Here is a 15,849-nt window from a genome sequence, read left to right on the forward strand (position 1 = left end):
CTCCAAGCCTCAAGAAGTTAGTAAACATTTCCCCTGTACTTGTGGCTCTGGTGGTCACTTCCTATGGAGATGCCCCCAAGAGAAATTAGAAACCAAAAAAAATTTCCCAAACAGACCCAGAGGCTTTGCTTCAGGGAACAGACTCAGTGCGTGGTTGTCATTGTGCTTTGAGGACAGGTTTCTAGTTATGTCACAAGGAGATGAACCAAGGTGGTTTCATGAGAGTGAAGACAGCACCTGGAGCCCCTCCCCGAGCCCGGTGGCGCTGCTCCCCACTGACGCCCCCGGACACAGAGAGGGACTGGAGCCCCCCGGGCCTCCTGGGCACCTGCCCGTTGCCGCTGCTTCCCACCCCCTCCTTCCCCGAGGCTCATCCGTCTCCAGATGCCCCGAGAACCCTGGTGCGAACGGGGGGGGGGGACAGTTAGCGCAGGCGGGGCCTTCCAGAGTGTCACCATCCCCTGGGGCACCCGGCCCGGGAGACAGGAAACCCCGCCCCCGCCATTTACACCCCGGCCCACCTCATCTCCCCGACATTCAATGCTCTGATCGGAGCTGACACTTTGGTGAAGTAGATCATGTCGCACGGAAACAGAAACCCCAAGCTGGTATCAAAAGAGGGGGTTTGTAAAGGACCGAGGAGACAAAAAAGTGGTTCCGGGCCGGGTGCGTCAGTGGAGAGGACTTCCCTGGTCGAGAGAGGCCGGAGGGAGAGTTAGCTCAAAGCCCCAGACAGCCTCAGGGTCTGTCAGGAAAAGGGCCTATCAGTAAACATCCCCTGACCCTCCAAGGAAGATGAAGTAGAAAAGCAATTCTCTTTTCGTAAAAAAATGCGGAGTGTTTCCTGAAGTATCTAAATGAAGTTTATAAAATACTCATGAGCTCCTGCAAATATAGAAACGTTGAAAAATCAGATGGTGGGTCTGCCCACCGATTCCACCGAGGTCGGCAGAGACTTTGTGCCGGAATCGAAACGCGGGTGACACGTCCCACTTTCAGGTGCGTGTGGCAGCCGCCGGCCTGCGCAGCCTGGAACGGACCAGCAGGGACGGTGGGAGAGGATGGAAACAAAACGGGAGGCTCGAGGTGAAAAGAGAGCAACGCCCGGGCCGGCCCCCGAGTGCCGCCTGGAAGGGAGCCCCAGGAGCCGCCCCCATGAGCTCACCGCGCCCGCCCGTCAGGGCACGCACAGCCACGGCCTCGGGCCCGCGCTGCTCTAGGACTCGGGCCCGAGGGCAGGAAAGGGACAGCGCGTGTGGGAGCGTGGAGCCCGGATGCTGTCACAGCAAACGGGGCGGCGGCTGTGGAGAGGCCTCGTCTCTCCAGAACCTTACGTCCTAGTCCAGCTTCTTATGAAAAGGCTCCGTCCCAGCGGCCGAGTTTTCGGGGCTGAAGTCGGTGCAAAAGCCGTTGGGGGTGGGAGCCGGGGGCGTCTGTGCGCAGCTCTGGGAGTGCGTCTGCTCGGGGTACAGGTATTCCTCCGCGAAGTCGGGGTACGCTTCGGCAAACCTCTCGAAGTCGGCTGGAAAGACAAAGGCACCTTGGTTACCGGCCTGTGGGGGCAAAGGTCTAGAGTCCGGGGTCTCTCCCTGGCGCCCCACTCACACCCTGGGGGCGTCGTGGCATCTACATGGACCCTCGGGAGGCCACGAGAGGCACCGCACCTCAGTTTTCTGTGTGAAGACCAGGGTGGCTCTCACATCCTTTCGGCTACTCCTGCTTTGGGGAAACTAAAGGGTCAAGTCAGGGATGTATTCTGCGTGCTCACATCCTGGCAGCGGCCTCATACCCCCGAGGCAGGAGCCTCGATGGACACAGCTAGGCCCTGGGGACACCAGGTGCACAGAGAGTCACCCCGAGCCATCGTGGGGCCTGTGTGTCTCCTGGTGGCCCTGGGTCATGGCGTCGGGGTGGGGAGCGCCCTCGGGCTCACGCTGGGGCACCCTGGGGGCTCGGTGAGGCTCAGAGGCCCAGGCCCAGGGCACTGCAAGCTCCAGCGGCTGCAGGGAAACGCGTGCTCCCGCTGGGAGCGGAGCTGCCTCCACGGGGAGCCTGTAGTCGGTCAGGGCTCCGAGCCTCAGCGTAACACCCGCTCCCCGGGAGGCGCGGCCCCCTTCAGCGCAGACACGCGCGCACACCCGGACCAACGCGCTGCGGCACCTGCCTGACATTTGGATGCGATTAAAACACATCCAAACACAACGTGCACAATGACCTTTCCTGAGCAAACGTCTCCTCTCACTTTAGGGAGATTATGGGCTCATCCTCAGATGTGCATGCGGGCCGGCGCGCTGAGCGGGCCGCCTTCTGGGGCTCCTGCTGCCCCCACACCCCCGGCCTCGGTCCCCAGGCGGGTTCCGGTCCCAGTTCCCGAGGATCTCGGCTGTCCCGCGTTGTGTGGCGACAGGTGACGCAGCCAAAACCCCGGGAGAGGAGATGCCCCAGGAATCGGTCCCGATGGGCCGGGCACGGAGTCCCTCCCCGCACCGGCGACCCTGACCTCAGCCCGGCCGCAGCCCCGGGGATGGCGCCTACTTTACAGCTGGGCTGGGAACGTGCTTCTGTTAATGGCCTGCAGAAGCAAGGCTGGAAGCTCCCACCCCAGCCCTGCCAGGTTTCAGGAGAGCCTGGCCAGAGTGCAGGGGGCAGTGCCTCCCCCACCTCGCACTAGGGGCGTCCTCCCCAGCTCCCAGCCACTCACTGAACGTGATCCTGCCCTTCTCTTCTTGGTCGATCGCCCGGAAGAGGTCGGTCACGGTCAGTTCAGCCACGCCCAAGGCGGTCTTCAGGATGCTGGACAGGGCGTGCTCATCTATGCTGCCGTCCTCCTGCGACCCGTACATCTGCAAGGCAGGGGCAGGCGTCACCCCGTGGCCCCGCCAGCCCCGACTATCCAGGGCAGCTGCTTCTCCTCCTTGGCGTTCCCAGCTCTCCGGCCGGCCCAGACAGCACAGGGTCAGAAGGGCCGGAACTCAGCTGCATGACCGAGCCCTCGGGAGCCCTGAGCACCTCGGGCAGGTGGCAGCCGGGAGCCCTCAGCTCCCTGCTCGTGTGTTTTTGTTTTTTTTTTTGCGGTTCGCGGGCCTCTCACTGTTGTGGCCTCTCCCGTTGCAGAGCACAGGCTCCGGATGCGCAGGCCCAGCGGCCATGGCTCATGGGCCCAGCCGCTCCGCGGCATGTGGGATCCTCCCGGACCGGGGCACGAACCCGCGTCCCCTGCATCGGCAGGCGGACTCTCAACCACTGCGCCACCAGGGAAGCCCTGCTCTTGTGTTTTAAATCCACCAAGAAAGGGTGGTATATACACTGCAACGTGAGGACCTGGCGTTCAGCCTTTGGCTGCGAGGCGCCCACTTCACGGATGGCCACCTGAATGAACACACTGCTGTGAGTCGCGGTGACCAGTGAAACCGCCAGGAAAGGAGCCAGGCCACCCCGCCGTGAGGTCCCCCTTCCAGAAGGCCCTGGGTGACCCACATAACTGACCGCCTCAGGGACCCTGCTTCTCCTCTCCTGTGCCCTAATTCCCACTCTTATGCTTTAAATTCGCCAAGAAGGAGTGAACCCCCAAAACCCTAGGCCCCTACCCTCAACCCTGACAAAGGCAGAGCCCCAGATCCACACTCTCGCCCCGTGACCTGTGACCTTGCTGCCCCCAGGGCGCGCCGTGTGCCCTCCAGGACCTGTGAGTAATAGACCTTTCTTTTCCAAGCTCCCCGATGGCTGTCGCCGAGGGCGTACTGCAGTCACACTGAGAGCCCCAGGGGCCGGTCCAGCCGCAACCCTGGCTACCGACGGGCTGAGACCAGCACACGACTGCATTCCATCCTGCGCTGTGAATTCCTGACGTCCTCCTCCTGCTGCCCCAGTGTGGGAGGAGCGGCCCCTGCCCCCGCCCTCCCTACCAGCCTGACCAGGGGCTGCAGGAGAGCTGGGGGCCATCACCGCTGCGCTGCCTTCTGTGGGCTCTCCTCCCCACGCTGGGGGCCCCCTGACCAACCTGCTCCCCAACCCCCCGGACTTCTTGGAGCGTTCACTCTGCCCTCCTGCCTAGAGGTGGGCTTCCCGCGGCGGGATGTCCACATGAGCAGGACACACCGGCCCCGCCGTGGGGATGCCCGGGCGCGGGGCTGTCTGCCTTCCCGGGGGGCCCGTGAGGGGTGGTCACTGCAGGGGAGGTTGCCGTGGAGCAGTGCCGGGACCCACAAGGCGGCACAAGCGGTGCCGTCCTCCCCGCAGCCCTCGCACCTGCCCTCAGGTGGGGCCCGGTAGAGCTGCTACAAGGTGCCCATGCATATGCTCAGCTGTTTCACTGAGCAGCAAGCCGGCCACCTCCTTGCCAGCCCCTGTCGTGGCACCGAGTCCACCGCGAGATGTCAGAGAAGCTGCTGCAGGGCCACCAGATGGGCGTGGCCGAGGCAGTGCCGGCACGGGGCGATGAGCCCGAGGGCAACCCTGGGAGGTGCCCGCCAAGGCCGGAGGAGGGGACAGGCTTTCTGAGACAGGGCGCTACCAAGGACCGCCGCCGTCTGATTAGCCCCCGTGGCCTGGCCCGCAGAAGCCGCCCTGCACCGTGGGGGACTCTCCCAGTCTGCCATGGAGAGGGTCTGCTGGGGTCAGGAGGGAGAGAAGGGGTTCTCCCAGCAGTGAGTGACCGCGGCTTCCTGACCTATACATCACGTTTTCGTGAGTCTGGCTAATGTGAGTTGCACCTGTGAGACACAGACAGAATGTCTCTAGGTGGCAAAGCGAGCCCAGCTCCATCCTAGGGGACTGACCAGGTGAGGCCATGCTTGAGGGCAGCCAGGTGGATCTGCGGGCAGGCCGGGACCCCATAATGGGCCTTCCCCAGACTCACTGCACCCACGGTGAACGGCCCGGCTCTGGGCTACGCCGGGGCAAGCGGCTCCTTAGTCCCGAAGCCCTGCTTTCCTCTGGTCAACACGCTGATGGGGAGGCTGTGTCGGGAGACAGAACCCATTGGTCCCGCTCAGGCATCCAGGACTCAGGAAGACCCTTCCCCACACTCTTCTTACGAGTGAGGGCTCTTTAAATTCCAGGGAGAAATAAAGTAGAGGAGGTTTGCGGGCCTCTTTACAAACAACGGCTACAGTACAAGCTTATGTGAGAAGAGCAGGCAGACGGTAAGTTTACCAAAGTCACAAGGGGCTATAAAAGGTCTCACAGGCCTCACGTGACCCAGGTCTCACCGACCCCACAACTTAAAGGTCACGTAAACGCCACACTTACCTTGAACGCCAGCCGGATGGTGTCCAGGGTCTGCGACGGCCGGCAGACGACGGACAAGGCGACCACGTACTCCCGCATGTCCATCTCCCCGCCACCTCTCTGGGAAGAGACGCTTTCAGGAGACAGCCCTGCCCGCTCCCGAGCATGGGTGTGACGTCACAGGCCTTTTGGCAGCCCGCTTAAAAAAACCCCAACTACAGGCGTGTTTATCAGCAAACGTTGATTTAAAGCCAAATTTCTATGTGCATTTGACAGCATCTTTTGGGGAGAAAATACCCCAAAAGACTGGGTGGCTGGCAGGATGGGCAACAAGGGCTGGTCTCCCCTTCTCTGCTTCCAAAATTGTCTGAAGAACATTTCTATCACAAGGGAAGCAGCTGCCCCCAAGCCCCCCCAACAAGGCCTTACCTCATCAAACAGGGCAAACAGGTCCTCCAGCGCCTGGGACTCGGGGACCTCCAGCTGCGCTGCGAACTTGGGCAGAGTCAAGCTCCCGCCCTGCTTCATCCTGGCGCTATCTGCATGTCTGTCCAGATCGCGTTCGAGTTTTTCTGGTTTTAGCCTAAACAAAAAATGAGGGGAACATTATTTTTCAATAAAATTACAAAATGCTGAAAATGGCAGATTTACTGTTATGTATTAAGCCCCAACAAAACATTAAAACGATTCATAGACCAAGCAGCAGTCAGTCCTCGAGAAGAGAGGCTCTTCCAGGAGCTTGAAGGCACGAGTGTGCCCTGTGTGAGCGTCCGCACAAGCACTGACATCCCTGTGGGTGTGCGGGCCCCACCCTTGGGCAGGTCCTCAGGGGATGGCAGACGGTGGTGGCGGGTGGGGCGCGTCCATAAAGAGCCAGGGCCGACCATTCAGGGTTTAAGACACTTACTTCTGTGTGGAATTTGAAAAAAAGAGAAAAAAAAAAACCCCAAACCTCAGAAAAAGCACCATTAATTATCTCGATCGCCCGCCACCCGTGACCTCCAGCTCGGTCACCAAGTGCCCAGGCAGAGACCCTGCGGCGGCCTGGTGGGTGTCACGGGCGCCCACAGAAGCACTGCCTCCAACTGGGTGCTCGAGAGAAAGCAGCAGGAAACTCACCCCAGGCCCCTCACCAGCCTGGCAAACTCGAGAAGGCACGTGTCCGCGGGGAGACGAAGCTGGCCTTCCGCCAGGGCCAGCTGGCAGTCCTCAAACGTGTAGTCAGTTACGGAGACGCCCAGGGCCCTGCGGGAGAGGAGGGCACTGCCATCAGCCGGCCCCTCGGGGCAGCAGAGCGAGCGCACCGGACGCTGAGGTGGGCGGGAAGGTGATGTTTAAAGGCCACGTTCAGGGGGGTCCCCTGGTGGCCTAGTGGTTAGGATTTGCCACTTTCACTGCAGCGGCCCGGGTTCCATCCCTGGTCGGGGAACAACCCGACATGCCTCGAGGTGTGGCCAAAATAGAAACAAACAAACAAATCAATAAATTAAATAAAGACCACGTTCAGCACCAAACATAAAGGCCGAACAGCTGACCCCAAATCTCAATTACGTGGAACCTGGGGCTGCCCCAGCTTCGTGGTTGGCCTCGTATCGCTGTGGTTTCCGCCCACTAGGGAACTAGCACGCATCTAGCGCCTTAAAGAGGACGACGCTGCCCGCAGTGGCGCTCAGTTCAGCTCAAGTCATCTTTGCGGGCAGCGGGGCCGCTGCTATCCGTGCTGGCACCGCCCTGAAGTGAGAGGGAGAGTCAGAACCCAGTCATTCCAAGAGCGGCGTCAGATTTCAAGAAAAATGGCCTTCTCCTGACTATCATGGAAAGCGCGTTCATGGTAGGAAATTGACCACACATAGAAAACTGCCCCCCAAGCCCGCCTGCGTCACTGAAAGGGCGTTTACTCATCTCGATGGGACAGTCGGCCCTCCGGATCCGCGGTTCCACATCCAAGGACACGGAGGGCGGCTGCACTAGACTGTCTCACAGAAGGGACTCGAGCATCCTGGGGTTTTGGTCTCCGAGGGTCCTGGAACCAGTCCCTGGCGGGTACTGGGGCACAGCTATAGTTCCTTGTTGCCACGGCAACGCTGCGTGCAGTCAGGTAATAAGGAAACAGCGACTCTGAAGGCTTCTTTCCGAGGCTGCTAAATTCCCCTTAAGAGCACGTAGGCGTGGTCGCGTGGGGACAGACACCGGAAGGGCCCCAGGAGCTCCCGGGCTATCCACAGGAAGGGGGACGGGGCTGGCTCAGGGCCGCCTGCAAAGCTTGTCGGGACCCCGGCCCTTCCCAGGTGCAGCCCCGGTGTGACTAAAGGCCAGGCAGGTGACGGCCACGCCCGTGGTTCTGGCTGTGAGGTAACGGGAGACCCGATGGGTTCTGCCCTTTCCCGCTGAACATGACGCGTCTCTGTTGACACAGGTTATAGGGCACGCCGTAAGAGTTTCTTTAGGATACATGTTTACAACGTTTAATAGTTAATTTGTCTGAACACGAATAACAACAAAGCATTACACCTAACCTGTCAGGCCTGCGACTCTGTGGGTATTATTTTCTTATCTAGAGGTCGATCAAGGGTGCCACTCACTGCCCTGACTTCCCAAAAGCTGGGAGTTGAGAATCTCCCGCATCCCGGCAGCTCTGTGTCCGCATGTGGGATTCGGAGAAGGGGGGCCTGAGGGGAGCGGGCGCGGTTTGGCTGGACTCCACTTCCGGCGCCCAACACTCTGAGGGCGCCTGGGCGGGCTGAACGCCTGGCTGAGGTTAATTCACGTGTGCCGAGGTTAAACGCATGACTCAGCCCAGTGTGTCTCACAGAATGCACTCAAGCGGGGACGACGCATCCGTAGCGAGGAGACGGACTTTCCCTTAGAAACTAAGTCGCACCAGGGCAGCTGTGTGCACCTCCCCACAGGCGACACCGTCCGAGCACCCCTCCAGGCACTGCAGTGGCTGAACTCAGAGGCAGCCCCTGCCCGGGAGAAGAGAGGAGGGGAGGGAGGGGCTGGGACTGAGAGGAAGGGTGAAGGCACCTGGGGTCTGGGCTGAGGCTGCCAGGGCCTGAAACAAGCGGGAACTGCAGGGAAGTAGGAGGTGAGACTATTCCTAGCTACACACGCACTGCGGTACGAGGAGCGCGAGATTAAGCGCACAAATACCACACTTAGCTCGGCGGGACGGAGGTAGAACCTTAGTAACGCTGTCTGGGTAGATGGCACGTGTCGAGGACACACCAGCCCAGGCCCCGCTGCCTGTCTCCAAGGGACGCACACGGACGCAGCCCCCGTGGGGACTGCTGGCTAATGGGGACGTCTGCAATGTGCAGAGTTAAGTGGCAGTGAACCATCTTCCAAATGTTGAACAAGCAGAAATGTCCTCCAACAGAATCAGGAGACAATGCATGCAGCCAAGCACACGCTGGCCGACGCTCAGCCCAGCCTGGCTCCAACCGCCTCCCCGACGCCGCTCACTGGTTTTACAGCGAGGCCACGACACTGGCGGACAAGGACACTGGGTAACAAAGGCTCGGGGTGGCCAAGGGCGCCGGGGCTTCCCGCAGACCCCGCCACCCCGCCGCGGAAGGGGCGCGCACTCACTCTGCCATCACGTGCCGCACGTTGCTGGCGTACAGAGCGGGATCCTGCTTCTCCTCCTCCGACGGGGTGTACACGGGAAGGAACTGCGCATACGGAGACGCCGGTTACCCGCACGAGCACAGGACACTGCCCTCGCCCCCCCCCCCCCACCACGATGACAACCTGCACCCTCCACTGGAATCGTCTCTGGAGCTGTCACTGCCGCCCATGCACGCACACGTGTGTAAACTCACAACCCACCTTTCCCCAGCAGGAGCACCGCTCCTCCGACACAGAAGCCCGTGAGTCGTGCTTAAGACCTCACACAGGGGCTTAGTCTTTGGAATCGAAAGAATCGCGTGTGTGCTTCCACTTCTAAAGTCTCAGTTTTGTGTTGTGGGTAACACGACAAATTATTTCCACGTGAAAGACTATCATTAGCTTTTTGACAACTACTGCATTTGGAGACTATAATAAACTGTCCCAGGAACGTGTGTCTCTGCGTGTGTTAAATAAGTATGTCTCAAAGCCTGTGCCAATCCCCCACTGTAGAAAAGGAAAATGACCATCACTGAACCCTCTTCTTCAGTATGGACATTCAAGAACACAGGGACACCCCCAAATCCTATCAATTCTCACCGTATGATTCTAGTCTCTCACTTACTGCTACCTTTTTAAAGACTTTGTAAGTTGCAACAGTTCCTCACATTAGCACTGGCGTCTTGTAGGAGTGACGCAAAGAGAAAATTTAGAGCGATTTCACAAAGCCATACGGTTTCTTTCCAACTCTTCAAATTAGAAACCAGTCTGAAATAGAGCATCTTCTTTGGAGTCTCACCCCGCTGCTGCCTCTCGGCCACCAGCAAACGAGCCAGCCACCCTTGGACCCGGGCCATGGCCCTTCCAGCCCAGTCCTTTATAATTAAGTGGCTTATGTTCTGCTGAAGTGAAAAACCTGGCTGAAAGCCAGGCTCATTTGTAAATCCAGTATTACTCTGCAGTATTTATCAGAAGGTAGCAAATGAAATGCTTTGTGTAAGACTCATCTCTCACGTTCAGGTGTAGGAGTAGCGGGTTAACTCCCCTTTTAAGAAAATAAACTCTATTCCTCATCCACTCAATTAAATTTACGGGCTGCGTGAATGTGACCATAGTTATCTGAGAAGAGGGGACAGGTATTGTGACTTTGGAAATGGGCTGAATGCTGGGAGGCGGTCTACCTGGTCTGACCGAGGATTAAACAGGATAACAGCATAAGTTTAGCGGTTCGATATCAGCAGTGTCAGTACTGGGTAAAAGTATAAGCCAAAAGAACCAGTGATTGCAGGTGTGCCAATCTTACGTGCCCTTAAGCTGTGCTAACCATAATAAAAGAATGATGGGCTTAGCTTCCTGTTGATTTTTAAAATCCTATCTGAATGGATAAAAAGTCACGCAAGAGACACAAAGTTGGTGCAAACCCCCTGGGAAGCACCTTTAAGGAGCCATGCGAAATGGAAAACGTTCAAAGCAAGACAGATGACATATAACTTTGTATCTGTACAGACACCAACATGACATTGTATAATATTATATCTACAGAGACCCCTCTATATCATTGTATCCACATAACATTATATGTATGGAGACATCAAAATAACCTTGTGTAACGCTGTATCTATAGAGACCACACTATAACATTATAACAATACAGACGGAACGACATTGCATAACACGGCATCCGTATAAACTCCCATACAACGTTGCGTAACGCTGCATCTATACAAACCTCAATTTCCACTTGATTGTGAAACTGACACAACGTGAGCCACAGGATTTTCAACCTTAAAAATGAACGGAGTTTACAGCACTGGTTAAAAGCTTCTCGATTCCTTTCAGTTAAACTACTTCTAGCTCTGGAGCGAAGTCTCCAGACCCCGCTCCCCTGCAGAGGGCACCACCGAGCAGGCAGTTCTCCTTCCGGAGGGGATGCGGAGCCTTCCTCAGCCTAAATCTGAACCTTAAACACAACACTGAGTGACAAGGTTACTTTGATTAAACAGAAGTCTCCACTGGGCTTATTAAACACACGCACACCCGCCTGGCTGTGCCCTGTCCGTCCTCCCGTTCAGGAGGTCTCGTCTACCTGACCCCGGCCCCTCCTGGCTGTCCCGGGCCCTACATCATGCCATCCCCATGCCCAGGCCACCGGGACCCTGAAGGATCCCCTTCCCAGGCACTCCCCAGCTTCCGCCCACTCCGCCCTCCAGCCTCAGCAATACCCTCCCCACCCCTCCCCGCCCCCCGCCCCCCGCCACTGGGATGCGCCAGGGGCCTCGGAGGGCTCTGCGTGGCCTCACCGCCCGGCCCTCCGCCTCTGAACGCCAGCCCACATGCCGGCGCCTGGACCCCCGTACGCCCCCAGCGGCCGCGCGGGAGGAGGCCCCACGCCCCCCTCTCCTCTCCGGGCTGACCATGTGCAGCTGATCGCCCCGCCGACAGACACAGGCGGGAAGAGACGTCCTCAGTTACCTTCCCGCCGACAGACACAGGCGGGAAGAGACGTCCTCAGTTAGTTACCTTCCCGCCGACAGACACAGGCGGGAAGAGACGTCCTCAGTTACCTTCCCGCCGACAGACACAGGCGGGAAGAGACGTCCTCAGTTACCTTCCCGCCGACAGACACAGGCGGGAAGAGACGTCCTCAGTTACCTTCCCGCCGACAGACACAGGCGGGAAGAGACGTCCTCAGTTACCTTCCCGCCAGGGCCGAGGACAATTGACTTCAGCCCTGGAATCCAGGAGTGGGAAGAAGGCCAGCCTCGTGCAGCTAGCCTCCCTGGGCCGAACCGAACTGCTGCCCAGCAGCAGTGGCCCTGCGCTCCGTTTCTGCCTTTGCTAAAGTAAGCAGAACGGCGGTCACTGGAGCGGGCCTGCTTTCCTGGGAGGACAGGACAAACAAGACAGTGCGGGGTCTGACTTACGCTCCAGGGCCTTGCCACGTCCAGGTGATGGTGTCCTGGGGGCAGAAAAGGAGCGATGAGTCAGGAAGGAAGCCCCTCCTCCTTGCCTGCTGGCCTCGCCCCGCCCTCACCCTCGCCCTGGCCGCCTGGGACCCCAGAGGTGCTGTCTTCCCTACCAGCCACATCCCCTCTGGGACAGGGGAGAAGGGGGAGCCCACCACCGCAGGTCCCCCCAGACTCGCTCACCTCTCCTCCCACGGCCCCGGGGTCACCCATCCCAGCATCCGCCCAAGACCCCGTCCTGCCCCGCTTCTGCCTCCGCCGCCTTCTCCGGGCGCCCGGGGCAACTTCAGTCCACGCCCGGACCTGCTCTGTGCTCTGCAGGCCCTGCCCTACCCATCACCACCACCTAGCCAGGTGATGCTGTTGGCAGCCCCGTTCCAGCTCCACACCCACTTGAGCCCCCAGGATCCCCGCCTGGACTCTTGGTCAGAGACGCGACCCCGACGGTCAGCCCCGGACAGGGGCAGGGAGCGCAGAACAAAGCCACAGGGCCGCATCTCCGCCCCCCCGCCCCGTGCCTGCCCGGGGTCCCACGGGAACATTTCAGATGCCCTCCATCCTCAGCCACCTAGGTGAGGACCGTGAGTGACACACGTCCCGCTTCTACCCTGACACCGGTCACCCACCAGGGCTTCCTTCTCTCGCAGGCCTGACACCCACCCGCACCCTTATGGCTCCTGGAAACCCACCTGCCACGGGGCGTCCCACACGCAGTCCCCAGCCCAGCCCCGCCCCACGCAGGTCTGTGCTCAAACCTTAGCCAGCCGAAGAGTACGTGACACAGACCGTGAGCGCAAGGCGGGGGTCACCGTTCCCCGAAGGGCCCAGCGCCGTGCTTCCGATACGCAGATGCAGCAAACTTAAAAAGGGGAAAATCTAGAATCCTACACACCGGTGACGGAGCCTCATTCTCAGAAGCTGGCTAGCGAACGCACCTCTTCAGAGCTGTAGCAACAGCTGCGTCTGCCGGCCCGTGCGGCTGCCACTTCTGACTGGCGCTCACACACCGTGGGCCTGTCCACACCCATGGGCACACGGTCAGTGCACTGACCTTGGCCCCAGGGCCCTGGCCCGGAAGAGGGAAGGCTGAAAGCCCCTGGTGCTCACAGATATCACACGGGGGTTACAGGCAGGGCGGCCCAGGAGGAGTGCCCACAGGCACCAGGACCTCGTCCGGGCCCCCCACCCTGCGAGCTGAGCTGGGGCCCGTCAAGATTACCTTTCTGCACCTGGCAGAGGGACCATGGGGGCACTTAGCCTCTTTCCCTCCTGCTTGCCAGCCCCTGGGAATTAAATATTCTCAGTTTTAAAGTGTCCCAGAGTGCGAGCTGGGAGGCAAGAGCCACTGAGGACCCGGGGGTCTCACACCTACATGTCAGGCTCGAGGAAGGGCCAGGGCTTTGTGATCCATGAAAGCGGGACTTGTGAGCTAGTGCTGGGGAATGTTCCAGAGTGCCAGGGTAGATGGAGACAATGTCCTGAGATACTAGGCGATTCTCAGGCCCAGGAAATTCACTGGACATTCGTGCCAGGAAAACACACTCACCAGTTTGTTTGGGTACCGCAAAACCACTGGCTGGACGGGAACTCCTGGGATAAACGCGCCTGCAGAGGGAGAAAGGGACACCTCTTATCTCCCTGGCAGCAAGTCCCCCGCCCATACTTCCCGTGTGGGTCTCAGAACAAAGTGGGCTTCTCTGACAGGCCTTCCCGGTCAGCGGTCATTCAGTGCTGGGCAGGTTTCCTCAACATCTGTGCCAGCCGTGGACACTCAGAGAAAACCCCAGGGTCACAGAAACAGGCACAAGGGCATCTCCTGGCTGAGGCGCTTTGGGGGGAGCGAGGGTCTCCCCTGCCTTCTCAGGGCAGAAAAGAAATAATTAAGAAAACTACTTACCAGGCTTGAAGGTAATTAGGCAGGTCCTGTTGGTACAAGTGCCTTCTGGGAAAATCATTATCTTGAAATGGAAAAAAAAAAAATCAGCATCAAAGGGACAGTTCCGAGTTCACAGGGGCCAAGTTCACAACCTATTTCCTCCAGTCCTGATGTGACTTAGGTACTTTATATTCAGTTGAAAAAGTTAAGATGCATATAGAAGCCTTCAGTAATTTCCCTTCTAACTGCTGGTTTGACTAAAACCTGGAAGCAGCGCAGGTACGCAAACAGCACGTGCCTCCTTGGGCGGTGGGATGTGTGAACAGGTGGCCTTAGCGCCCACCTGCAGCTGCTGTGCGGACGAGATCCCCCTGCCTGGAGCCGGCAGCCACGAGCACAAGGCAGGACGAAGGTGCAGGGATGCAGAGCCCGTGGCTGAGTACGGGGCCTGGGGTGGGGTCGGGGAGAGGCTGGGGCCGGGCCGGCGGCACAGACACCCACAGCATCAGCGGCGGAGTGACGCCTTCCTCACCAGGACCTCCAGTCACTCCAACTCCTACTGACTCGCAGCAACGTAACGTAAGCTAACTTTCCCCTGCGTGGTGGAAAATACAGCCCGGGAGGCTGCTTTCAATCCCGAGCCCCAGAGAAAGATCATCTCCAAGGGGCACCGAGTCAGCGTGGGACCGGCCCCAGCACGCCTGCGGGTCAGGCAGGTGAGCTGAATGGCGGAGGGGCTCAACCTATTCTTGTGTGGATGGCAGCTGGAGGCCCCGGAAGCACAGCCCCCAAAGGGCTGCCCGTCCTCGGGCATGGGTGCCACAGCAAGGCCTTCAATGTCTTCTGAGCGGCCAGAACCCGGAGTCCTGTGGGACTTCCAGCTTCTCAAGGTCGGCTCGAGTGAAAAGAAAAACTACACATACACAGCATAGGTCAAACGCACCCACAGCTAACACTGGCCGAGGCCCCTGCTGCCCGGCCCGGGGCAGCCTTCCCAATGCCCCGAGGGAACCAGACACACGCCAGACAGACAAGCCCGGAACTTTTAGAAGCAATGGGGTACACCTTGCAGCCTAAGGCAGTATTCAGACATGAGCCCATGCTGACCCCAGGGTCAGGGCAGCCGGCTCTTTCCGACACAGAACTTAAAAGACGATTCGGGAACTTGAGATGCACGTGAGAATTGTTTCCCCCTATTTCTTTTATTTTTAAAACGCCAGAACCCAAACTGCCGATAGTCGGCACATTCTTGGATTTGCACTGATCAAGGAACCCAGCCTCCGGGGAAAGCAAGCTCTGGCCCTCGTGTTTCCCTTTCCCCTCCAATCCCTAAGGTCGCCTCTAGGAAGAACTGCTGAGAACGCAAGCAGCACTGCACACCTGCGGCCACTTCCCGCTGGACTGCGCCCTCCTCCTGATCACTTCCACCGTCTTCCTGCGAGAATCCTGGTCCATCCGGGACACGAACACCGGCCGGATGTACTTTATCAGAGCTGAAAGAGAGGGGGGCGGTGCTCGCGTTGCGGTGGCTGCTCACAGCGCCCGGTGAGAGGTGAGCCCCCCAGAGGTGCCCCGAGGGCTGTGCCGTGGCGCGGGCAGGCAGCCAGCCAGCGCGGACCACGAGGGATCGGGAGCGGGGGGCACTGAGGCTTCAGTGGACTTAGAGGGTGGCCAGAAGCCCTGCAAACTGCGGGGCCCACAATGACAACTCCAAGCGTTCTCAGACGACAAATCAGGAGAAAGAGACAGATGGGGCTGACCCCATGGGGAGTGGAGAGCCTTTGGTCACCCGTGTCACTGGTGGGGGGCTGGGGGGCGGGAAGTGGGGAGGCCCCAGAGCCAGAAGGGCCTGGGGCACGTGGCTCGGACCCCACCAGCCTCGCTGCGGGCTGAACTGTGTCCCTCAGAGAGACAGGCTGACGTCCTAGCCCAGGTGCCTGGGACTGACTTCGTTTGGAAACAGGGTCTCTGCAGATACAGTCAAGTTCAGATGAGGTCACACTGCACTGGGGTGGGCCCTGATCAGTGACTGGTGTCCCCGTAAGGAGGAGAGAGGGAGAGATCGCCACGTGATGACAGAGGCAAGGACGGGGTGATGTGGCTATGGCCGGGGGAGGCCCAGGAGAGCCGGGACCACTGGAGACCGGAGGGCGGCCTGGGATGGACTCT

At 59.4% G+C, this 15,849-nt stretch overlaps 1 protein-coding gene across 1 annotated transcript in view; it reads right to left on the reverse strand.

The window, feature by feature from the left end:
* Positions 1–1,298: 1,298 nt before the first annotated feature.
* LPCAT1 (lysophosphatidylcholine acyltransferase 1) overlaps positions 1,299–15,849 on the reverse strand; it is a 39,019-nt gene continuing 24,468 nt past the window's right edge. The window contains exons 4-14 of the mRNA XM_065874362.1: positions 15,061–15,173; positions 13,702–13,762; positions 13,351–13,409; positions 11,763–11,797; positions 10,568–10,622; positions 8,821–8,903; positions 6,349–6,474; positions 5,659–5,812; positions 5,251–5,349; positions 2,702–2,843; positions 1,299–1,522 (exon numbers count right to left, since the gene is read on the reverse strand). Coding sequence (XP_065730434.1) covers positions 1,338–1,522; positions 2,702–2,843; positions 5,251–5,349; positions 5,659–5,812; positions 6,349–6,474; positions 8,821–8,903; positions 10,568–10,622; positions 11,763–11,797; positions 13,351–13,409; positions 13,702–13,762; positions 15,061–15,173 — 1,112 coding nt within the window. The 3' untranslated portion in view covers positions 1,299–1,337. The remainder of the gene's footprint in view (positions 1,523–2,701; positions 2,844–5,250; positions 5,350–5,658; positions 5,813–6,348; positions 6,475–8,820; positions 8,904–10,567; positions 10,623–11,762; positions 11,798–13,350; positions 13,410–13,701; positions 13,763–15,060; positions 15,174–15,849) is intronic.

The sequence above is a fragment of the Phocoena phocoena genome, chromosome 3, assembly GCF_963924675.1.
Source record: "Phocoena phocoena chromosome 3, mPhoPho1.1, whole genome shotgun sequence".
Lineage (NCBI taxonomy): Eukaryota > Metazoa > Chordata > Mammalia > Artiodactyla > Phocoenidae > Phocoena > Phocoena phocoena.